Below are 25,858 nucleotides of genomic sequence, written 5' to 3' on the forward strand. Positions count from 1 at the left end.
ATTGTAAAGCATTTGAACATTCTTTTGTCACATTTTCATTATTAAGTTGATGTATAACTAAAAGTTAGAGTTGAGCCCTGCTCAAATACACAGTGGGCCAAAATATAGAAATGGGTACTAGTCGAGGGCCGGACTGGTTCAATGTTTATTGCAGAACTTATTGAAATGAACTTATTGCACATATTCAACCTGGAACTAACGAAGCTTAAATTATTGCCTATAAACACAACATTAAACATTAAATAATCACTTGTATTCCTTTCTTATGGCTCTATCTGCAGCTTTTCCAGAGTCATTTCTTCTGATTACATTTTTCCACAGGCCAACAACAGCTTCTAAAAAACTATTTCCCTCAAAGAGAAAACCAAACATACCCTGTTGTCGTGAGAGAGAAAGTGCAAAAGGAAACATCCATTGGAACTCAGTTTGCTGCTGTGATGCTAGTTCAAGCCAGATACTTGGCATCTCATCTTGGTTCATCAATGTTTGAGGTCAGGCTCTGAGCTGAGGAACTCCTCAGGATTGAGTGAAGGTGTGCAATATACCGGCGGGCCAGATCTAATAGTAATTCAAAATTATCCTGTGGGCGCCGAAATTAAATCCACCAAGGGCCTGATTTGACCCCCGGGCCTTGAGTTTGACACGTGTGATTTAGATGGTCTGCAAAGGCTAAACCCCTCCTTCCAGAGGTGCTGCAGCACAGGCAGTATGAGAGAAATCAAGAGCTTTTTGAACATTTAAAGCATGTAAACACGTCACAGTAGAGACGCAACATACAAATATGTGCCTAAACATTAGCATAATATGACGCATTTAAATGTGAAACTGCAATTGAAAAATGTTGTGCCAAAAATCTAAATCAAATCCTGATCTCAGTATTGATCAAAAATAATTCAGATGTATCATTTTTGCCATAATGTGCAGCCCTAGTTTACATTGTAACCAAACTACCCAGGACTATTATAAGCAGAGTATTTGTTCAGAACACTACCCATGTTGTTTTGATTGAAAACGTCATGTGGTGACAATAAATTGCTTCTGTGCTGTGTGTTAGTGTGAGTGATGACAGTTTATACACCAGCTGACACCTGTACACGGTGCGGTGGCAGATTATTGAGAGAGGTGTCATACTGTATGCTTGCACACACACACACACATATGATCACACACCGTAAAACTTGATGACAAGGAGTCACCTTGACTAGTGAGTGGTAGCCAAACACACCCCAGTGCACCATTTCCAGGACGACCAACCAGATGACAAACCTTTCTGTGTGTGTTTGCATGTTTGCTTATAATCTGGGTAACCTTCATATCCTGACCAGTTCACACACATCTAATGGCAGGGGACGGAGAGTAGACTTTACTTATCAACCCTGAACCTGTTGACTCAGTGAACTTCACATGATGTCACCTCCTGCAGATTCAGCATCCACTCCTCTGCACTAAGAGGAGGAAGTAACCTTCGTTTTAGTCATGTGACAGGGAAATTAAAGAGAGATGGCGAGCTTAATTCAGTTTGGACTTAGTTGGATGGAGTTGCATTTATCCTGAAATTGTCATTCGTAATATTCTAATTTAAGCAATGATGTGTCTGTTTGTGTGTCGTTATTATTTCTTCTTGCTAGAATGTGTGGAGAAATCCTAAGTAAAAGGAAATACAAACTTACAAACAATGCCATTTGCTTTTGGAAACATTTAGTGTAATCCAAAATATCCATCAACATTCTTGATATACGGACTAGAAAATGAACTGGTGTAGATCTGCGGTAGTATGAGGAAAATAAATCTTGGAAGGAACTCAAGTACTTGACTTCCATTTTGACCAAACACAGGATGTTTCTCAATCTCGAGTAAAGCTGCTCCAGAGCCACTATTTCAAGCATACTACGTCATCGAGTGCCGCCGAAGGACTGTTCCAATGTCCAGCATATTTGGAATTCTACCGAGCCCGGCGTACTTCGTTTTGGAGAAATTTCGAGGCTGCACATGTGTAGACTCCGCGGTCTTAAAATCCCCACAATGCTTTGCACACGGACCAATTTCCTCAAATCTGTGGCAGAAAATGTAAGGCGGGGCCTCTCATATGACACACACCTGCACACTTACTAGCCTGTTCCGCTCTTTGTTTTCCAAATGCCAGGAAGTATTCTTGCCTCGCTGCTGAAGCAAGTGACTCGGAAGCAAGCGTCCTCGACATTGAGAAACACCCTGAATCTCAAAAAGATGTTCTCTCAGTTGTGATTTACAGATGTAGCACTTAATTTCGGACTCCAGTTTACAGCTTCCTGCCTACGACCTGCCTAAAACCAGTATCGAGGAATGTTTACATTACACTTCTTTATTTGTTATGCTCATACTTTTACCTTTACAATCGTTTGCTTTAATATGCAGTATATTTTTGTGTTTGCTTCCTCCTGCTCTCTTTCGGACACATACTGTATGATTTATTATTAAGATAAGGTAAGATGTTACTTTATTGAGTGAACATTTTAGTTTAGAATGTGCTGTCCCACGGTAATTCAAAAGGCTCACAGGTCCCATTCCGACCATTATTTAAAACAATGGGTGCTTTCACACCGTCTATAGTTTGATTTGTATAGAGGGAGCTCTGTGGCTGATTGGCCGGCGATTAGGTGTGGCGCATTTATCATTAGGTGATCAGAGCTAACTGCCTGCCGTCAGATTTCTGATTTTAAGCTTTTATCTTCAGTAGACTGGACTACTGCAATGGTGTCTTCACAGGTCTCACTAAAAAATCTATTAGAAAGCTGCAGCTGATTCAGAACGCTGCTGCTCGAGTCCTCACTGACACTAAGAAAGATAAAACTAGGGCCACCAGGGTGGGTGGAGGGGGTCAGGAGGACGGGTCCGGGCCGACAACCCAGGAGCACCGCGGAGGACCCGGAAGGGATCTCGGGCGGACGGCCCGGGGGCAAGGTAGAAGTCGAGAAGGGGGACTCGGGCGGACGGCCCGGGGGCAAGACAGAGTCCAAGGTGGGGGTTATGGAGGGGCGAAGGCCACCGCGGCCGGGAAAGTCAGGGGGCCGGGCTCGAGGGTGAAGGCCGTGACTCTCAGGGGCCCGGGATCGAGGGTGAAGGCCGTGGCTCTCAGGGGGCCGGGATTGAGGGTGAAGACTCCGGCTCTCAGAGGGCCGGGCTCGAGGGCGAAGACCGGACAGCTCCGGAGGCCGGGCAGGAACCGGTGTCGACCGGACCGGATCCGGAGGCCGGGCAGGAAAGCACTGATGGGACAGCTCCGGAGACCGGGCAGGACCCAGTGTCGGCCGGACAAAAACCGGAGCCGGTCGGACAGGCTTCGGCAGGATCCCCCACGGAAGTGGACCAGGAGTTGGCAGAAACCCCGGCGAGACAGGTGATGGACATGGGGCTGGCAGGGCCCCCGGTAGAAGAGTATTCTGCGGGACCTCCAACGGCACAGGACACAGGGCTGGCAGGACCCCCGGCAGGGGAGCAGACGGCGGGACCTCCAACGAGACCGGACCTAGGGTTGGCAGGACCCCCGGCAGGGGAGCGGACGGCGGGACCTCCAACGAGAAAGGAGAAGGAGCTGGCAGGCCCCCCGGCAGGAGAGCAGACGGCGGGACCTCCAACGGGACAGGACATGGAGCTGGCAGGACCCCCGGCAGGAGAGCAGACGGCGGGACCTCCAACGGGACAGGACAAAGGGCTGGCAGGACCCCCGGCAGGAGAGCAGTCGGCGGGGCCTCCAACGGGACAGACATACGACTGGCAGGACTCGGGGGAACTCGAGAGGGGGACTCGAGAGACGACCCGAGAGGGGAACCAAGGGGGAACTCGAGAGGGGGACTCGAGAGACGACCCGAGAGGGGAACCAAGGGGGAACTCGAGAGGGGAACCAAGGGGGAACTCGAGAGGGGGACTCGAGAGGAGACCCGAGAGGGGAACCAAGGGGGAACTCGAGAGGGGGACTCGAGAGGAGACCCGAGAGGGGAACCAAGGGGGAACTCGAGAGGGGGACTCGAGAGGAGACCCAGAGAGGGGACTAGAGAGGGGACTAGAGGAGGGACCAGAGGAGTAACTAGAGAAGGGAACTCGAGAGGGGACTCGCGAGGGGAACTAGAGGAGGGACTAGAGGAGGGACGAGAAGAGGGACTAGAGGAGGGACCTCGAGAGGGAAATGGAGAGGGGACTAGAGAAGGGAACTCGAGAGGGGACTCACGAGGGGACCTAGAGCAGAGACTAGAGCAGGGACTAAAGGAGGGACTAGAGGAGGGGACTGGAGAGGGGACTCGAGGAGGGGACTGGAGAGGGGACTCGAGGAGGGGACTGGAGAGGGGACTCCAGAGGGGACTCGAGAGGAAACTGGAGAAGGGACTCGAGAGGAAACTGGAGAGGGGACTCGAGAGGAAACTTGAGATGGGACTGTGGCAGCTGGGGCCGGAGACCTGGCTGTAAGGTCCGGAGCGGAAGCCTGGACCCTGGCTGTGTAAGCCAGGTAATCCAGTATGGACGCAAAGCTGCGTGGGCCGGTACTGGAGCATTAAGGCATGGCTGCGAGCTTGGCTTTGCGCCTCCTTCTCTTAGCAGCCGCCTGTGGCATCAAAAAAGCTGAATCCGCTGGGTCCATCTTTGGGTCGGTTCGTAATGTTACGGTGTATGTTGGAAGCAGGACCCAAATGCAGATATAAACTGAAAAAACTCCTTTATTTCAAGGCTAGGGCTAGGGATATAAACAAAGACAAAACAGAACACTCACCGACGAACTAGTCATGACACAAGACGAACCGACATTGAACACTGGGAGACAGGGGAATTTAAACACAGGGTAACTAGACACAGGTGGGAACAATCAGGGAATTAGACACACCAGGGAAACTAACGACAGGAGGAAAAACACAGGGAAAAGGACCAGACAATATACCAAGAGGAAAACATGACGGGCAGAAGAGCAAAACACCCAAACCAAGACATAGAAAACGTGACATAACACAATAATCGTAACAGGATCACATCATTCCTATTCTGAAGTCTTTACACTGGCTTCCTGTGTGTCAAAGAATAGATTTCTAAATATTGCTGCTGGTTTATAAAGCACTGAATGGTTTAGGCCCAAAATACATTTCTGACCTCCTGCTAAATTATGACCCATCCAGATCTCTCAGGTCTTCAGGGACGGGTCAGCTTTCTGTCCCCAGAGTCAGAACTAAACATGGAAAAGCAGCGTTGTTGATCTGATTTTAAGACTATTTCTGCGCTCATAAAGAATGATAAGAATAAGAATAATGCGTATTGAACTGGTTTCATTAATTAGTGAGTTTATTTAACACTAGAACCGCCAATCGGGTCAATTTGTGTGATGTGTGTTGTGTGTGTGCAATGTAACTTTTTTTCAATAAAATATTAAAGTCTCTTACAGTTACTTTTGTAAACCTGAAGTGAATACATTTTGGATTACTTATTGGAATTATTGGTGGAAAGATTTCCTCACAACATTTAATATTCATTACTAAAAGAACAGCCGAATCATCACACAGATTAGATTAATTTCTACCATTTTCTTAAATTCATGGTAGTTTCAGTAATCCCCTGGTAATTGAGGACAAAAGTTATCTAAATGACTAATGTCATCTTTATGGCTTTCAGAAAGGACAGGATACCGACAGGTGACTATCAAAGGACTAGCAGCAGCAGCAGGACTAGCAGGACATGATGATGATGTTAAATGTGTTGTTTTAGGAACATAAACATAAACATCAATAAACATTGAATAGCATATCATGCAGTTTGTCGGTGCCTTTTCCTCCGTGTTGTCCTGGTTTGCTGTGCTGCCTCCTAGTCGCCACCATGGTTTGCTGTGCTGCCTGGGGATGCTCAAATCGCTCAGAGAAAGGAGTACGAATGTACGGCTTCCCCACTGACACAGAGCGGAGGAAAAAATGGCTGGCTCAAGTCAGCAGGAGCAATTTCACGACCATCAGCAAAACAATATGTGATGTAATTATATACAAACACTGCATTTGCACTTTTTCACAAAACGAAAACCACACCATTGGGAAAGCTTAATGTTTTGTTTAATACAAAAAAACAGGGAAAGGCTTGAAAAACAGAGTTGAGACTCAGGGTGAGGGTCTCAGTGCAGGTATTCAGGCTCCATTGAATCCCCCTCTGGTTCTTGTGCTGAAAGAGGGAGTAACAGACAGGAGAAAGGGTTATAAACACTGCACACCTATTGGATGGGAAATGCCTTGGGGAGATAAGGTGTTTACTTATATAAAACAGTAGTATTAAACTTACCTTGTGTTTTCACTCTCACTTAAGTCCCTCTCCCTTTGCCATCAATCCAAAATCAGCTGAGTTGCAACATTATACAGACTGGTAATAATCAACATAATCACAAGGACACAATATGGCTCTGCTAAAAACACTCACTGTTACACGCACCAAAGTTTTTAGTTTAGTTTTTTTTATCTAATATTTAACTCCCTCCACCCCCGCATACAATCCCGTTTAGAAGCCCCTCTTCTCTAATTCAACAACGTTGGACGAAATGACATTAAGAGAACGGAATTTACAATTAAAAGGCTGTTCAACGTGTGTTGCTAACTTGCTTCGGTATGCTAGCTTAATCTGTTATCTGTAAACGTTCCCTAAATCTACTAATTTAGGGATAATCCACTGACATCCTTTAATACACATGTTAATTAGAATCAGATGTACTGATAATATCCGCAATATAAATCTTTAAACTTCTTCTTACCTTTAAAAGTCCGTCACGAACGGTGTATTATGCTGCAACTCCACAGCTCTGCCAGCCTTGGCGCTAACTTCCGGGGAACGATTGAGAGGCTCCACGATCCGCCATTGCTGTAAAAAAGTGGTCCATTGGAGTGAACGGAGATGACGTAACTCTCAGTCTATATGGCGCTGAGCGTACTGTATCTGACTTTATTTCACATCCAGTGTGGAACCCCACTGCACCCCCTGGTGGATCAATGATCCATTGCAGCTGGCTTAATAATAATTACATTTATTTATCACGGTGGCGGTCTCAAGTCAAGCTGGAGGTTTTTCGCTGGCTTTATTCGTGGTAAACATCAGCACTTTTAAACTTGGTAATGGGATTCCTATGCGTACATTTTTTAAATAGTTCAGTTTTTGCAGATTAATCGCAAGCTGTAATGTTGACAGCCCTTGTTTTTTGTTTTTTACTATGCCTGTCTCCACCTGATCTCTCTCTCTCTCTCTCTCTCTCTCTCTCTCTCTCTCTCTCTCTCTCTCTCTCTCTCTCTCTCTCTCTCTCTCTGTTGGGTTGCCAGGTCCATTTTTGGTGGTGGGTCAGTTTAGCGGTGAGCAGCGCAGCATGCTGTAATGGAGCCACATGGCTGGCTCCCCTTTACAGCAATTTACGCCCCAACATGATACAAACCTGCTGCTGTGTATGTAGGCTCTGACTCACTCCTCACACTCTCCTGCTGCCAACGCACGCACTTACACACACACGCACACACTCCCCTAAACATTCATGGCAGAGCCTGCTAGGTCACAACGTTCTTAATACTGCTTGTTTTTCCCTTTGTTCTCTCAAGTGTGTAGCTGTGAGTGTAGTGGAAGTAATTACTGCTTTGTACAAGGCACAAAACAAATGGAAATGAGAAATAACAAAGTATATTTATCTCCAGTTTATCAGATTGAAGTATTTAACGCTGTGAGGTGGTTTGTATTCATCACACTTTATATGTTAAGTTTGATATATTCAGCCCTGATTAAAAGATACCATTTTGGTTTTACCAGATATAATACAGAAAGAGATATGACAAATACTTGAAGTGTTTACCCAAGCAGCCAGTTTCAAATGTGAGTCACTGTATGATGTATGAATACACTTGTCATAATCACCTTTTTATTGTTACATTATATTGCATTAATGTTCCACATCAGTCATCTGTCAGGAGACGGGTGGTCCATGGCTGCCATGTTGCTCTGATGGATGTTTTATCCTTGATGTTGAGGGGTAGCTACTAGCTTTTCAATCTCCCTCTCCTCATTTACAAGCATTTACATTAGCCGTAGTTTAGTGTTATGGCCGCAGTGGTTACTATAGTCAAATATCACTGATTCAGCTGTGTTATTGGGTGGTAATCACTCTGAAATACAGGAAAAACAAGAGGGTACGATTCGAAAACACTCGCAACATATTTCTTACTGTGCTATTTGTAGTGTTAGATGACTTGGAAACGTTGATCTTGAATTCAGCGGCTTCAGAGAAAATACAAATAGATTTACTACCTGACTTTCAAGCTTGAATCTTATGACTTGGAATTTGAGACTAAGCGGAAGAATCTTGGCTGTTTAGAATATTCAAGAACCGAGCATGTTCAGGAGAAACATCCAATCGGTACGAAGCAATTATAGCTAATGAGTCAGATTCTGGGATGTTCTGAAATGCATTTTCTTTAGGACTTAGATCATTTTGTTTTTAAGATATGACGGTTGTAACACGTCTTTGCCAGAAAACAGACCGATGTGGTGGGAATAATGATATTTCTAAACCAGGCAAAGACCATTTTAGGTGTATGGTTGTTAAACTGATACTACATGGCAGCCAGACCTGCCTGCCAGCACAGTGCACTTTGAACAACTACACACACTCAAAGCACAACTCAAACACATTTGTATTTAACACAAACGCACACAAGGATTTTGTCACGCTCTGATGCTTCGTGCGTGTGTGCGCATGTGTGTGCGCGCGTGTGTGTGTGTGTGTGCGTGTGTGTGTGTATACTACTTTTATTCTGCAATTTTTTTGATCAAATGTTGTTCTTTTTACTCAACTACTTTGTCATACAGCTTTAGTTACTAGCTAATTTGTAGATTCAAATATTAATAGAAAAAATATAAATTATTATATATTATTTTAGGTTAAAGGTGGGGTAGGTAAGTTTGAGAAACTGGCTCGAGATACACTTTTTGTTATATTTCATGGAATGCTCTTAACATCCCGATAGCAATGAATATCTGAAGTGCTTTGACAAAAAAAATCCATAAAAAATGTCATCTGTGGAAGCCGTGGCGCTCTAAAAAGCACGACCAATCACCTGAGCAGGCCCGGCTAAAGTAACTGGATGGCCTACCTGCCCGTCAGCCTTCCATCTGTGCACAAACTTATCTCGTGCCCTCATTGGTCATGTGAGCTTTCGTCAGAGGTAGCGTTAACCGAATATTTTCCGTCTATGACAGATTTTTCTTTAACAATGATGGAAAAATCTGAAAGCAGTCCGTCATTTTGACGGTTTAGAACAAACTCGGAACAGCGCCAAAGTTTTCCCGCAGGGAGGTTCCGGTGTTAAGCATGCCTGCCAAAAAGGAAATTATACCGTTTCCAAACCCAACCTTGCCCTACAAATCATTGAAATGTCTGAGTTTTGGCTTTACGCGGTGCGCACTCCCGCGAGGTGCAGTGGGCATGCATAACACGACGCTAACAGTTCACAAGCGTGCGCCCCGCCCCCCGTTGACAGTTCACGACTGTGCTCTCTCCCCCACACCCCCGTTGACAGTTCACGACCGTGCTCCCCCCCCCCCCCCCCCCCCCAAGAGTGGACAGGCCGAAGGGTAATACTGAATTTTGACGGACATTTTACGATCCCGTCCGTCAAAATGACGGGCAGTGAAAAAGTCGAGCGCAACCTCTGGCGTTCGTGTGTGTTGGAGGAGGGGCTCTGTAAGGAAGTGACAGATTTTTTCCGGCTGTGTATTTTCAAATTCTAGCGCACTCGAGCTGGTTTCCAAAATTACCTACCCCACCTTTAATCTACACATCAGTAATTCAAATTCAAATATATATTTTTTACCAGTTGCAACATTACAGTGACGCCACATTAAAGCAACAATTATTAGTGATACTATATTTTCCTATTTTGGATTCTAAAAGTATATTTTGATGCTTATACTTTTGAGTTGGCTTTTGAATGCAGGACTTCTAATTTAGTATTTGTACCTTCGTAGTATTGCCACCGTTACTAAAGTAATTATCTGATTAGTTCTTCTACCACTGCTTATTCTCTAATATGAATACAGTAATGTGTTGTCTTTAAGATGCCAACCATGATTCATGTTCTCTTTCAGTCGTGCTCAAAACAAACTATTTTCTCTTCATTTTAGAAATGTTGAAACCATCTTGTTTTCACACTTCTCCTTCAGAAAGGTTCATTCCACCGCTGTCAGGAGTCAGCTAATTATTTGTGTGATATTTCCATCTCCTCGTTAGATCAGTGATATGCTTCATGGTAGATTTCAAAGTGTTCAGTGATTAGCTCCGCTGTGGCTTTTACTCTGCTCCTGTCAGGCAGCCAGGACTCAAAAAGCTGCCCTGTGAAACAGAAGCCATATAAATAATTGACAAAACCAGTCAATCATTATCTTTGGATAAATTAGACATAATTTATTCTTTTTTTTGTATTAAATGTTTATAAAAAGCTGAAAACAATGAACCATTTGTTGTTACGCTGGCATTTTCCATCCAGATAACATTGAGTTGTGTTGATCTAGGATGTTTATGAAAGCTTTTTCCCAACGCTCCAACGTGATAACACAATCCCTGTATTGTTATCAAGTTTGGGCATTTAATCGGTGAGGTGATTAGCCGTTCCATTAGAACACATGACCAAAGCATTCGGGCAAAATGCGACAAAGCGGGGTTTAGTCGGTAACCCCTTCCCTTTCCAATGCACTCTGTCAAATATGGTCTTTCATTCAGTGGAATGCTAATCAGCCTCAGTCCCTGGTGCTGAAGGAACAAGCTCAGCTGATTGAGATTGGATTAAGCCAGGATGGGTCCACTAAATGATCCCTAAACTCTGTGAGCACGTTGTGAGGGGAGGAGCACTCATGAATTGTTTCATCATCACCATGTGCAGGGCAGCATTGACGTGATTGACATATTGTTTCGGTGTTGATGTGAAGAGTCTACTTAGGACATTATTTACCACTCTAACATGTGTTTGGCCTTTGGAACCCACCTACGTTTCCCGTACTTCTGAATGAAGAGAATTTGGTAAAGTTCAAGAGCTTCAAAATTGCCACCATACTGGTATTCATTGCAGTGAGCTGCTTTGTAAGGCTTGGTCAGTCAAAGTGCAGAGGCATGACATGAGAATGGTTATTTTTCCAAAAAGGCTGAAGACAGAAAACATTTGGGAACCACTGGGATATGTGCAGATGTTTGTGCCAAGTATGCAGATTTTAGAATAAATGTGTTGGGTTAGTGTTAGAGCTGCAGTATGGCTAGCCATTGCAAGCACCACCTGAAACAAAATCCATCCATCCATCTCTCCCGCTTATGGTGGTTGGGTCGCGGAGGTAGCAGTTCAGTTTGAAACAAAATGGTCTCCTTTATTCTTCTGTGTGTGCAGATTAAGCAAAGGAGATATTTTGTGGGCTTGAACTTTGGACAGAGCCAGTTTAGCCGGTCCACCCATTTTCATCCTTAATGCTAAGCTAAGCTAATCTTCTGCTGGCTCTTGCTTTTATATTCGTGCGGTGTTATTGGGTTTGGTTCATAAAACACTGCAAGAAAGTGAATGAACATGTTTTCCAGCAATGTTGGACTGTGGGTTGGTCGGTCGTCCAAGTTTTTTCAAAGCCATGGTTAACACATGAATTGGATGAGATTGGCTTATTTTGTAAAGTTCTTGTGTTTTCCACTTCCTCTGACCGGTGTATCAGTGAAACTGTGTGTGTTTATCCACGTGTTTGAAAGTATTTGAACAACGTAGTTTCAGAAGGAGAATTCGAGGCATGAAGCCAAACCTGTCCGACAGTGATTACATAACGCATTTCATCACTCAGTCAGTCCCAGGCATGAAACACTCTACACACACGACACTGAGACAATACGTACGGTACCTCTGTTGATTTAGACATGAGAACCGTGGCGCTCTCCATCTTCTAGAATTAATCTTTTGTTGATCGTCCCTTTCTTCCTGCCAAGCGTCTGGAGCGCTTCCACTCACTTGGTTTGTTCACCAGCCGATGCCTTACGTAACCCAAAATACACCCAGAGATGGGAGTGGGGCGAGAGGAAATCGGGGTATAAATAGGTTTGTTTGTCCCCAGAAATGCACAAAGAAACCCTGCGAACCTCTTTTTTTTCATTTTGTCGTGTTTGTGTGAGTTCTGCGGTAGAGCGATGATAGAAACTCTCCTTTGAGAATCCATAGCAGGGTGCTTTTGATCAGAAGTTCTATCAGTTTTTCATCAATAAATCAGCTTAGATCTAAACCAGTTTCCTCACATGATGTATTTATTATCAGCCCATATCCATGCAAGTCCCATTCCTCTACATTTCCTGAGTAAGTTTGTTTGTCACCTGTACCGTAAAGCTGTTCACTGGGCAGTCAGCCTATTTCTCCTGCACCTCTGCGTCGTCCTGTCCTACTTCCTTCTTCCCTTTCTGAAGTTATGGTGAAGTGAATGTACCAAGGTGACTGTTGTGCGTCAGCCGGCGGGCATTAGCAGGCACCCCTCGTAGCGAGCAGCCATGAATAGATGTGTCTGTCAACCTTAAGTGTACCCTCGTATCGCCCCTGCCTCAGTTTCTTTCAACACAGCTAAATCTCCTTACTTTTCTACTCCCATGCTGTAAAATATTTAACCGATAACAACCTATAAACACAGTGCTGCCTTTTATCTGAACTCCTGCTGAAGAAAGGCTACATTTCAGTAATTGCAACGTATTTGATCCTTCCCCTTCTCCTCAATCATCCCTCAATCTTATTGCCTTCTTACATTACATTACATTACAATTAGCTCACGCTTTTATCCAAAGCGACTTACAATAAGTGCATGCTTAAAGGTCTACACACAGTATCGGAAAAAAAATGACATTGCAATAGTTTTTCCTGCAATGTATTTCTATATAACAGGGTGTCCGCGGGGTCTTAAAAAGTATTAAAAGTCGATACATTTAGCGAAAATTAAGGCTATTAAAAAGTATTAAACGGCATTTTCCAAGGTATTACATTTTGTAGCTATATAAAGTAGCTATATAAAGTATATAAATGGTCCAAAGAGGTTGTATTCTACAGTCTGCCTGAATGTAATCATTGCGTAGGTGTGTAGTGTGATTCTGTGTAGCGCGCGGAGGTCCGTTTACGCCGGTTGTTAAACAACATCGTTATGGGGAAATGCAAGTGGTTCCAAATGGTTGGAAGATAAGGAGGGAGGACAATCAATACTGTATATAGTCAATGTGAGGTAAAGTGTGTCTCCAATGTAACCGGTTAGAACTCCAAGTGGCGATGAGGTCTTAAAATGTATGGAAAACTGCTTAAAAAGGTCTTAAAGGTTTTACATTTACATTTGACTTCAGGATTCCTGCATATACTGTACCCTGAATAAGGAATTAGCCCTAGATCAGGGGTGCCCACACTTTTTTGGCTGGTGAGCTACTTTTGAAATGACCAGCTCACCGAGGTCTACCAACCCAAAATAATATCCCAAATTGCAAGGGTTGCTGAATAACACGTTGTATTTATACATGGGATAACTACAATAGGGCTGCAACAAACTACTAATTTGATAATCGATTAATCTATCGATTAATGAAATGATTAATTGACTATTCGGACTATTACTGTATGCCTTGCACAATTTCTCAAACGCTCTTATTTAGCCATCAACTTTTAGATTTAGCTTGAGGTTGTTTTAGGCATGTGGAAACTAGCAATGAAGACAAAGATGAATACTTGATTCAAAAATACATATATTATTAAATTAACTTAACAAATTGTTTACAAAACTAACATTGCTTTTTATTTAAATTAAATAAATAATATTTCACATCAAAAGAAACAACAGTGTTTTAACAAATCGTATTAAATAATCTGATGACAGAACTGTAAATAGAATAGCTGAAACTTTAACAATCTAAATAACTCTGTTACCTCTAATCATGAACCCATGTTTGTATAATTGAGTTAACTCTGTGTGTTGCTGCTAGCATACATAACACCTGACGTGGAAACGTTACTCGTGGATGGGGCTACAGAGCTACAAGAAAGACAGTCGAACTGAGGTTACCTACTGTAACCCAGCTTCTATGAGTAAATGGCGCTGCCCTCTAAGGCTATCGCTATTGGGTTATCCCGCTGCGCCCCCGCGCAGCACTGAAAACTTGTAGTCCACGCCCACCCGCGAGGTGGGCCCCACCATCGGGGCTCCTTCCGGTATAAGTAGGAAGGGGGCCTGACAATCTGCTCCCATACAATATAACTTTTCTTCAGCTATTCGTAGAGCCAAGCATGATGTAGTCTGCGCCCCACACAGGTCTGAGTCTCAATACTCCTCGCATACAACGGCTGCTGCGAGGGAGTTTCCACACGCTGCATTTCACTCCGTCTCTCATCATGCGGCGCGTACACGCCCAGAGGATGAGAGGTGTGTGTATGCTGTCCACACGAGGCGTTATAACGGTGCTCGTGGATTTATTATGACCGTGTGTAGGAGGCATATCTGGGACAGAGGAATGCCGCGAGCTCTGCAGTTTATAAACCAATAGGTTAAAAACAGCAGGCTTCTGCAGCGAATGAACCACCTCTGGAGTGTCCCCCTGTTGGAAGAGACCCAGGGGGATCATCACGTGACCAGCTGGCGCCAACGCCGAGCAGCTGCGTCACGGAGAGGGCTGTGTGGGTTGTGACATGCTGGAGGAGAGCTGTCAGTTTCTCCACTCGCTGCCGCGAGAGCCGCGCTCTGCTGGCTGAGTTTAATTCCACTCCAGATAAACATTTGTCTGAGAGGGAAGAGGACAGCTCTTCTTCCAATTTCTTATGGAACCCAGGCTTTGACAGATGCGATACGAGATGTACCGTCTGTAAAGCGACTTCCTCCCTGGAGCGAGCCAGCAAATAGCAGGTCGTCCAGAGGAAACCACCCTCTCATCCCTCCTCTGGCTCCAGCCCTCTCTACACAAAAATGGGAGGAGCCAGGAAATATCCGAACGGCAGACGATTGTCTGGTCTGATATTCCCTGAAATGAGAAAACGCAGGAATTTCCTGTGTTTCGGGATGATGGGTACGTGGAAGTATACATCCTTCAGGTGGAAGTATACATCCTTCAGGTGGAAGTGAACCAGTCGTCCTGGTAAACACATTCCAGCACCTGTTTGATCGTCAGCATGTGGAATACTGACAGATCGAGGATGTCTCATTGCCCCAGTCTTTTTCGGGATTAGAAAAATAACGGGAGTGAAAACCCCTGATTTTCCTCCCTTTGAGGAACCCTGGAGATATCCTCTTTCAACAGGAGTTCCAGCAGCTCGGATTGGAGCGCAAGACATAGCTTCTGGAAGGATGGATGGAGGTGTGTGCAGTGCTGCCCACATGAAGCGTTATAACGGCGTTCATGGGTTTATTAAGGCCGTGTGTACGAGGCGTATCTCGGACAGAGAAATGCTGCGAGCTCTGCAGGTTATTAACAGGGGTTAAAACCGGCAGGCTTCTGCAGCGAGCCCTGCTGTCTACTTAATCAACAGATTAGTGGCAGCCTGCTTAATTAGCGAGCTCTGCAGTTTATTAACCGATAGGTTAAAACCAGCAGAATTCTGCAGCGAGCCCTGACGCCGTGGCGCTGCGGGTGCTGCCGCTGGGGCACTCAGCCTGGAATACTGCTCCTTCCCCCGTTCTGGCTTCTCTGTGATGTGCCGTAATGGTCGTCATGGTGACGAGCCACGCCATTGCCCTCGCCACCACTGCCCGTGAGGCGAAAGGGCTGCGAGGAAGCCTCCACACGCTGCGTTTCACTCCGGCTGTCATCATGAGGCGTGTACACGCTCAGGGGATGAGTGGCGGTGTGTGCAGTGCTGTCCACATGAGGCGATTTTATTTATATATATTTTGATGTGTTTTTTTTTTTTTGGCTTAGTTTCAACCAAAATATAGACTAATGCTAATAATAGTAATAGTATTAATAATTGTAAATTGCCATTGGTCACACCACCAGTTTGTTTTACTGTAAACTTGGAGGAAGCCTGCGTGCAGAGCAGACTGCTGCTGCAGCAGCACGCTACACACCGACCCCGCCCCCCCTCTCCCTCACACGTGCGACTAAAGATGAACAAAGCGGCAGGTAAAAAGAGTTCCTCCTCGTGAAACTACTTCGAACTTACAAGTCCAAAGGAAGTTAAATGCAAGCTCTGCGAAAAGACGTTGGTCTATCACAGCTCAACCTCAACAATGCGTTCGCATTTGAGTGCGAAGCACGCCAAAGAGGTTACAGAGAAAGACACAGCAGCTGGCCATTACCAACTTCACTTCAAGGCCACGTCGTTGTGATGACATGCTTGTTTGTTGTTTGTACTGTTAAACATGTTCCAGTAAAGAAAACAACGGAATTCCTTTTGTCTGAGTTTTTTTTTCTTTCTCTCCCGCCAGGGCTGCCGAATAATCGATTTTGATCATGGTCAGTTTCTGGCAACCCTACGCCGGGTCTGTCTCGGACAGAGGAATGCCGCAAGCTCTGCAGGGTATTAACCGATAGGTAAAAACCAGCAGGCTTCTGCAGGGAGCCCTGCCGTCTACTTAATCAACAGATTAGTGGCAGCCGGCTTAATTACCGCTCTGCGTCCTCGGAGGCTCTCGCGGAGCAGATCAGGAGCGGGGGAGCCTCCCTCCCCTTTGACTCGCCGCCGGGAGACCCTGTCTCTGGGGTGGCGGGGAGCGGAGACGTGGGACGGAGCCCCTGCAGCCGCCGAAGGGCGCTGCTGCGGGAGTTGATGCGGGAGTTGATGCCGCTGTGGCAGCTCAGCCGGCTGGAGCCAGCTGCACATGCTGGCGAATGTCGTCCGCCTGTTCCGCGGCCGTCTTCATGGACTCCACCATGGCGTGGAACTGGGGTCCAAGCAGCCCGGCCGGGCTGATTGGAGCGTCCAGTAGCACTTTTCTGGCCGTCTCCGTAACAGACGCCTACTTCAGCCCGAGGTGGCGCTGGACCTGTGTCACCCATGCGGAAATCCTCGCCTGGGAGACAGCGATGGACGCGCACAGAATGAGCGCCGTGCTGCCGCCTTGCTGATTTCCTCTGCCTTGGTGGTGGACCGCTCTACCAGTGTCCCCACCGAGTTGGAGAGTCGCACGCTGTTATTCGCCGCCGCGCTGTTATTCGCCGCTGTGGTATTCGCCGCTGTGGTATTCGCCTTCGCGCTGTGGTATTCGCCGCCGCGCTGTGGTGACGGAGAGGGAGCATGTTCGGCCGCCAAGCTGGCACCCTGCTCCGACTCTGTCTCCCCGTCCGGGGGAGAGGAGGGAGGGGAGAACCGAACGGTGAACCGTGGAGGGAGGCAGGGCAGGAGTTGCTTTTCTTCGGACTCCTCCTCGGCCACAGCAGCAAGAGCGTCCGCTCTCCGCTTCCTGTCGCCCGAGGGGAGACGAGCGCAGTGTGTGCATGCTACCTGCTGGTTTTGAGCCGCGTGCGCGTGCTCTGACCCCAGGCAGGATTCGCATACTGCTTTTATCTCATTATGAACCCAGAGCCACATGAGGGACAATCACGGACGCAGTTGTCCTGATGATTCTCAATTGCTGTGCTTCAGTAACTGTGCTGGTTTGCTGAGGAAAAAAAGGAGCAGATTGCCGAGCCCCCTTCCTATTTACGGCCCGTCCACATTACAGCGTCGACGGCTTCAATCTGCCCATTCACTTTTAATGGGGTGACGTCACGTTGCCTCGCTTTTTCGCCGAACTGAATTGTGGGTAGCATAACGGGCCGTCTCCGGAGTAGCCAGCGCCAGCCAATCAAATCCCGTTTCGGAAAATCTGACAGCTCAAACCGCGTCTAAGCTGGGAGAGATATCCCGCCGTTCATTTCTATATTTCAAAAAAAGATGGAGGAGAAACTAATTATCGCCGTAGCAAATCACCCGGTTTTGTATGACCAGACCCTCTTCACCTACCGGGATACAAACCGGAGGAACCAGGCATGGAGAGACAGTGGGGGAAACTGGTAGGTTTTCGCCTGTTTGGGGAGTTTATATATATATTGCTCCCATAAAATCCCCGGGGTTTTTTGCTTTGTATGTCGGGGGCGGGAGATTCATGTGATTGGTTGTTGGTCGTGTTGCTTGAATAAAATCCCCAAGCTACAGACACGCCCAGCTCCAAGCTTTTTTTGAAGCTGTAGTGTGGACGCTCCGTTAGAGGGCGAAGCCATATACGAAATAGAACCCGGTGCATTCCTCCGTCTGGATGTGGTGCATTTTTTGCTAAATGTTTAGAAAAATTGCTCGTGTTACCGCCCTTACATGCTAAACTCTTATTGCACTTTTGGTAACGAGCATTGTCCACCTCAAGACGGGTAACATTTAACCACACCTTGGAGCGCTTGGTATGTTTTTAGCTTTTTGCTCGGTCCCGCACTCATTTTGTTGTTTGTCTCTTGTTTGTCTCTTTAACTTAATTTGAGCTTTCCCGGCACTTGACTGATTCTGTATCGCTTGGCATTCTGGGTTAACGGACTGGAAAGCGATGGGTCGCTTTTTCTGTCAATCAAGTAAACTCCTGAATTAAGTGGCAGGGAGGAGGGATCAAAACCTGTTTCGTCTATTGTAACCGATTGTAACGGAGCTGGATTTTTGTTTTATGAATGACTCGCTATCTACCAGCATTGCCCCCGCGGTCGATGTACTGGGCACCTCTGCCCTAGATCATGACAATGTTTTCCTCAACATCATCATTTACGTAGCCAAAAGACTCTGATGGTCTAAGACTAGCGGGGTCTGCTTTCGTTGTTTGATACATTTATCAAGAATGATTGTGATTGGTGGTTAGCTATGCAAGCAGAGCGTTCATATAACAAGACACTCTCTGTATCTAAAAACCCTTGGATCACAATAAACTATGTTCTTTCAGAGGGACTCCTCCTTTATATTATTCATGGCAAAGTGTTTGTCTTTTAACAAGCATCAAAAACATTGTTTGATTTAGGTAATTTGCCCTGACACATGCACATCGCTATATCGTGGCTGAAACATGGGGGCTTGCGACTGTGCTGCCTAAAACTTGCTATTTCAAAGTAAGTAAAGACAGTAAAAGTACTGGGTCTTGACGCCGCAGTAGTGAAAAGGCACCTTTGAGGGGGAGGTTGAGTAACTCCAGAGACGGTAAAACCTATTATATTTATTTGTGATGTTTCCTTCACTTGTTAACAAGGGTTCACGCTGCTTGTTGTGTTCGCTGCAGACACACTCCACTGCCTGTGTGCAGCTGACCCATGCTTTGTTATCCGTCATAAAAAAGGAGCGATTTCGATTTTGATGGTGCTTTGTGTGTTTCTGGGATAATTCCGTGCTGGTTGAGCCTTTTCTCCATGTTTCCCTTCATCACCCACAACTGGATCAAACCAGAAGAAATGGCACATCTCATGTTGCCGACTGTTGAATCTGCACTTACCAAAAGACATTGAAACGCTTTGTTCACTAGTTTTCCTTTTAGCTTCTGTTTTCACAGTAGAATATTTACTTATTACTGCAGGTCTCCCTTGAAAAAGAGATCATTGATCTCAATGGGATTTTACCTGGATAAATAAAGGTTTTGAATTGAATTGAATTGACTTATCATTTTTATTAGTGTAGCTAAAACCCAAAGAATCAAGTTAGACCATTTTGTTTCTGATCTAGTCAGAGATGATAAGAACACTACTTGTGCCTTTCCTGGCCAAAGTAATTGCAATTGCGATATGATCCCGATAAAAATATAATTATCTCTAAAACTCTTTAAATTGCACTAAAACATACTGGAATGGCTTTACCTTACATCTTGTTAAGAACAACATATACTGCTGGCGCCACACGTCTCTTTTAGTGCATATCATTTTTAGTAAAAAACAATTCAAAAGTCTTAAATAAAGTAATCATTAGGTCCCACTGCAAAAAACATGTGTTCTTTCTCACATGATAGCTCAAGTATTTCTTAAAAAAGGGCTCTATTTTTTATTTAAGTAAGTCATCTGAAGATATTCAAGATTATTCCGATACTATAAATCTACCACAGTCAACTTACTGTGAGTTTGATCTATTTTTGTAAAATAAATTCCCATATCTAACCCCACGTCTGTTGGATACGCTGGCTATATACCACCAGAACTTGGAGAGAACATATTTTATTTATAACTCAGGTAAAAAGCAATTAGCAGGAACAGTGAGCCGCAGTTCAGAGAGTGTTGGAGAGACGGAAGGAAACAGTGATGGATCCAGGTCTACTGCTGAGAGGAAGGCGTCAGCAGCCAAAACCAGGGTCCATTTGAATAGAGACAGACCCCCCTCATCCACCAACACCACAACACTAATACACACAAGCCCTCCCAGTGACTTGTCCTCCATCGTCCCTTCCAAGAGCTTGAAACGAATCCCTGCTGCACTCCTCTTGCTCCTGGTTGGCTCATCTGACTGTGTGTGTGTGTGTGTGTGTTCGTGCCCCAGTAAAGAGTGGCACTCCGTCATTCTAGCTCATATCAGTGTTTGTATCGGTATCTTGTCTGCCTTTTGACTAACCAAGCGTGCTGTTTTTTCTTTCCCCCCTTTCCAGTCCATCATGGAGCAGTTCAACCCCTGCTTACGGAACTTCATAGCCATGGGGAAGAGCTACGAGAAGGCGCTGACCAGTGAGTACACAACCGTTTCTGGTTTTCTCTCCGTCTCCGTCCTTCTTTCATTCCTCCCGTCTGTCCCGTATAGTCCAGGCAGAGGGCCGGCCGACCCGACACTTGGTGCTGCTTTTATCCTCTTTGATTTCTCTTTAGTGGAGATGTGTGATGACGACACAGATATTCAGAAGTATCTTTCTAGTGACTTCTGCATCAACCCAGAATCCTTAACTTGACCAAATGCAGAAATTCCTAGAATATGGGTCCAAAAAAACGACACTGGGGTTGATATCCTCAGATAGTACCTGTGTGATGATGTCCACATGTCTTCCTCCTTCCACCGGTTCGTTGGTGTTACACGTCCGCCTCTACTGTACGTCCCTTGTCTTCTTCTTTTGCACAGGTTTGCATGGTTGTGTTTGTGTGTGTGTGAGCCACAGAAAAACTCAGGTGTTCTTTCAGCAGTGGCTCAAGGTTACAGAAAAAAAACCCCACTGGAAATGTCTTGGGGGAGCTAAGTGGAGCATAAGCCAATGGGGAAGTGGAACAGGAGGAGTTGCGAGAGTAACGGTACCCCCGGTGGGGCCGAGGAAACGAGAACAAGCCGGTATCGAGGACAAAAATGTAGTGGTGGGAAGAAAAGGTTGAGCGAAATATTCAACGACGTGAAGAGAAACTGATACATGAGTAGCCTTTAGCGGCTTGTTCCTATTTACTGACTTTGATTGGAATCAGCAAAGATTAAGATATTTCATGCTCCCGGGTTTCGCTCAAGATAAGACGAGCCTCCAAGCATGTTGAGCTCATCTATCGATAACGAAGCTTCCTTCTGCAGGGAGGATCAGGATGGTATCATACTCAGTGGTGGTGCTCTGTTCTGTGTGTGGTGTGGGGCAGTGCAGGGCTCTCCCTCGTGTGCTCGGAGGGGAAGACTCGGCAGCACACGAGACCAATGAAGGAGGCCTCACTCCAGTCTGATAGATAAGGCTATAAATAGAACTGCGACTCCCTCAGTGGGGATTACACTTCATCAATGCCAGGCAGCAGCACAGAGGCACAATATAGACTAGGGCAGAGTATCCACTGTCACTGGAGAAATGCCAGTTCAGCCTCTGGTTTTCACAAGACCTGGGGTGTTCATCCCTTGAGACCGTGGAAACGAGCAGCATTGAGGCAGTACGTTGTTGTGGTTTGTTTTCTTTGTTTGAGTTGAAACTAATTGGGCCATACTTGGACTCAATGTGGGGAGTGTGGTTAAGGCTCTACTGGAATTCAGTCTTTATTCAAATCTGCATTTGCTGGCTGTGAAATATTGCAAACTCACCCGGGAGACGTAAAGTGAGTCTAAGCACTGATTGGATAGTTATGAGGTCAGAAGATATCTAGTCTTGGTTCAAACTGCATTACATTAACATAACCCATTTGGTTTACTATGAGAGCGATCTAGATGCAGGCAACTACATTTAAATGATTATATTTGTATCAAGGGGGACTACTAATGATAAAGGAAATTGTGGATAATCTGCCAACTTCTTATTCAACTAGTCTATTGATGATTTACAGTTACGTGTGTCACTTAGCTTGTTTGCTTGCTTGTTTGTAAAGCCCAAAACCAACCCAAACACGGGTTCACTGTTGAAACAACTGTTACATGTCATGAGTGCTATTTCCAGAACAGCTTTAATACTTTTAACACGGTTATAACCTCGATGTCTTTTGAACTGCAAAGCATCAAACCCATTCTGACTGGTAGGGATATGAGAGGATATGATATAACACTGTGGAAGACTCGGCTGACTTCTTTCTTGTTTTGTTTCATTCACACTGACACTTTCCGCTCTGTATCGGCTTTATATCCCTGTTCTAATCCTCCTTACAGGCGGAACCCTTCCTTCCTTCCCTTTCTTCCTTCCTTCTCCTTCCTACCTCACTTTATCACGTCTCAACTGGCAGACAAGCCAAGAGTCTCCTGAAGCGTACCGGCCTCACTTGGCCTGCTCTCCTCCCGCTTGGGGATTTCTCCGACATCGATTAAATTAGTCGCGCTCACCCAGCCGTTTTAACCTCACTTCCATCCCTACTATTGCTCTCTTTCATCCCAACTAGACTCACTAAGGCCAGTTTTAGGAGAAGCTAGACAGAGGTCTTGGCTCTTCTCTGTCCTAGTTAACCCAGGAGGGATGGATCGCTGTGTAGGGATTTACTGGCTCTTTGTTTTTACTGGTTTGGTCAAAGAACTGGAAGTTATATCAGAAGTTGTCTCGTATTTGTCTGAAGATTTATTTGATTATGTTTACAGACTGAGCAGCCAGGCATTGTTTTCATTTCCAGAACAATATCGTGAATAGCAGTGGGCTTCTCTTATTGTCTCCATGGGCTCGTCATGAAGTAAACCTCAACTCAGAATAGACTTCCATTGTTTCCCGTATGAATTTATAAATACATTGTCATTTCCCCCCCACTCTGGGGCATTCTACACCAGTGTCCATCAGCAGCTCCAAGCACATCGACATGACGGCTCTGTAATACACTCAGACCTCATCCATATGTATCTCCCACTCGGACATGTTTCCTCCGTCACCGTGGCTGTCAGTCGCCGTGTGGCTAACCCCTGAGCTGCTTTATTTAACCGTGGCTGTTGGAAAGGCCTGAGTCACCGCTATGCCTCAGCCAGTGTCCCTGGCGTGTGTGACAATGCACCGTACAGAATAATGGATGACATATAGAATTTGAATTGCAAAGTGCTTTCACAGCATGGCTGTGGACGGTGTTACGACTGCGTACGTTTCAGAAGGTTGTTTAGATGGTGCTGTTTAGGATTTTATAAGATTCAGTTCAACCAAATACCTGCAGTGTTATCTAGCCATGCACATAGTATTTGAATGTTTCAAAGAGCACAACACATCAGTAGGCATTTGAAATATTTAGAATTTTAGAAATCCCAATATAGTATAACTATTTCTGTTCTGTTCAGACCTAATACACTGGCTTTTAACGAGCTTTCAAACTCATGGATTTGTGACTCAAACTTGACTTTCTTTATTATATTTCATTGTCTCACCCTTAACTTAATGTGACTGGTCCCAAACAGATATGAACTAGACAATGGCTTTTAGGGATGCCTTTTCCAGATTTGACCACAATGTAAAATGTCTTGTATGTGGCTCTTTTTTTTTTTTTTTTTTTTAAAGAGGTAGTTTAACACTTTATATTCATCAGCCTTTGGATTGGCCAATTCCACATCATGGAATCAAAGTAAACTTATCCTTGTGATGGCAGCTTTTAAGATGAATTAGAACTTGAAACGGATTAAATGGCTATATATTACCATTATGATAAAGTACAAACATTTTTTTTGCTGCAATTAAAGAAACTGATTGAAAAGGGGTTGACCTCAAAGTGGTTGGTTGTTGTTGCTACAGACCGTTTTGAATGTTTTATAACTGGTTGTTCTTGGGATTAGTGTCTCCAGCTGTATCTCTGTTTCCTGTAGTTGCCTCCATAGAGCTTTTTCTTTTCCTGCCTGGTCTCCATTTCCGCCTGTCGCTCTTCTTTCCCCCATGCCCAACCTTACCTCTCTGTGGGGGGGGGGGGGTGCTTTAGGGGAGGGTTGCAGGAGCTGAAGAAGATACATTTCAACTCCGCCCCCCTTGATCTGATGCCCAATGCTTCCATGTTTCCAGGTGTCACATTTGCTGCAAAGGGCTACTTCGACGCTCTGGTGCGGATGGGCGAGATGGCCAGCGAAAGTCAAGGCTCTAAGGATCTTGGTGAGTCCTAGTAGTGGCTGTAGCACCCCTGGTGGGGTAGAGGGGGGTTGCACAAGCAGATGGTGAATGGGATGGCTCGTGCTGTTGAGCAGAAGCAGCTGATGACCAACCTGAAACCGGACACACACACACACACACACACCACACACACACACACACACACACACACACACACACACAACACACACACACACACACACACACACACACACAGCGCCATTTTTCACATAACTCGATCATTACGATACTTTAAATGATAAAAATAGAATATTAATCTGCTTTTTACTTTAACGTGGGCTTATTCATACAACTAAGCATTTTCTAATTTAAGAGGAATTTATCCAGCACGTTTGTCACAGCATTCCCATTTGGTTAATCTCTTGTTTCCCTACCATTCAGGAAAGATAAAGGCTTGCAGTTGTTTTCTTTTATATTCCAGCCTTTGTGAGCCAATGATAAATTCACAAATGTGTCTGGCATACAATATTCAAAACAAATCCCATGCCAATTAGCTCTCGTTCCTTAAAACCGTTGATATATTTATAGACTTCCAGTTCGCCAACAACATGTCGCTCAGACCTCCCGCGGCGTGTCGCCTGGTTTCAGTTGGATCAGCCCTGGTTCTGCTCATTATAGGCTTGTCTATAGTTATACATTGCATAGGTGGTCATGGAAAGCCCTTTTCTAGCAGACACACAGGTAGGAACCTCTGTAGGAAGCAAGGCAGGTGTCTATCATTGTCGCGCATTGTGCAAAGTCGAGTCAGTCATAGTCACACGGCGAGGAGTGTGTGGAGTCCGCGTTACCGCTGGATCACTGATTCCCTTTCGTTTTCTGATGGGACCTAAGATAGCAGACGTGCACATATGAGAGTGAGGAATGAGGGAGAGATAGTGAGAGGATGGAAAAGAGGGACGTCTGACGGAGAGGGCATAAAAAGCTGCATTCATTATTCACGGGGAAACCTTTATGGGTGCTCCCTCACATTTATCCTCAAGCCTCATCATTTCATTATTCCTCCCCGTGTCTTTTTCAGTAAATACTTAATACAATTAATAGAAGCTCGTTACTATCGCTTTTACGTTCATCGATGTTTGAGAAATCTACTCTCTGCTTTAATGCAGCAGTTCTGCTGAGGCCTACGACTCATGGGAAACACTCAATTATTCAAAACAACAAAGAGTGTAAATACAAACCCTTTGTTTGTTTGTAGCCTTTATTTAACCAGGTGAAGCCCCTTGAGATGACCTGCAGGACATTAGTTACACATGTAACATAAAACAACAGAACAACAATAAGGACGACATACAACATAATGTACAGTTTACAAACTCTATTCACAGTGACGGGTACCATGAGTATCAAACAGCATGTCACCCAGCCGAGTTTCAAAATGCTGCAGGGGAACCAAAGTGCTCAGTTTTAAACATGTTTGCAGACTGTTCCAAGTTAGTGGAGCTGCACAACT

General features: G+C 45.2%; 1 protein-coding gene across 5 annotated transcripts in view; it reads left to right on the plus strand.

Moving 5' to 3' along the window:
• The window catches only part of baiap2b (BAR/IMD domain containing adaptor protein 2b), a 113,380-nt gene that overhangs the window by 13,127 nt on the left and 74,395 nt on the right, over positions 1 to 25,858 (plus strand). For 3 of the 5 annotated variants that reach the window (XM_034107919.2, XM_071206761.1, XM_034107924.1), the window contains exons 2-3: positions 20,563 to 20,638; positions 24,304 to 24,390. In XM_034107919.2, the coding sequence (XP_033963810.1) occupies positions 20,563 to 20,638; positions 24,304 to 24,390 (163 nt within the window). Of the gene's footprint in view, positions 1 to 20,562; positions 20,639 to 24,303; positions 24,391 to 25,858 lie in introns of those variants that run through there. The other 2 variants (XM_034107921.2, XM_071206762.1) reach the window with 2 other exon arrangements.

Source organism: Pseudochaenichthys georgianus, chromosome 19 (assembly GCF_902827115.2).
Source record: "Pseudochaenichthys georgianus chromosome 19, fPseGeo1.2, whole genome shotgun sequence".
Taxonomy (NCBI): Eukaryota; Metazoa; Chordata; class Actinopteri; order Perciformes; family Channichthyidae; genus Pseudochaenichthys; species Pseudochaenichthys georgianus.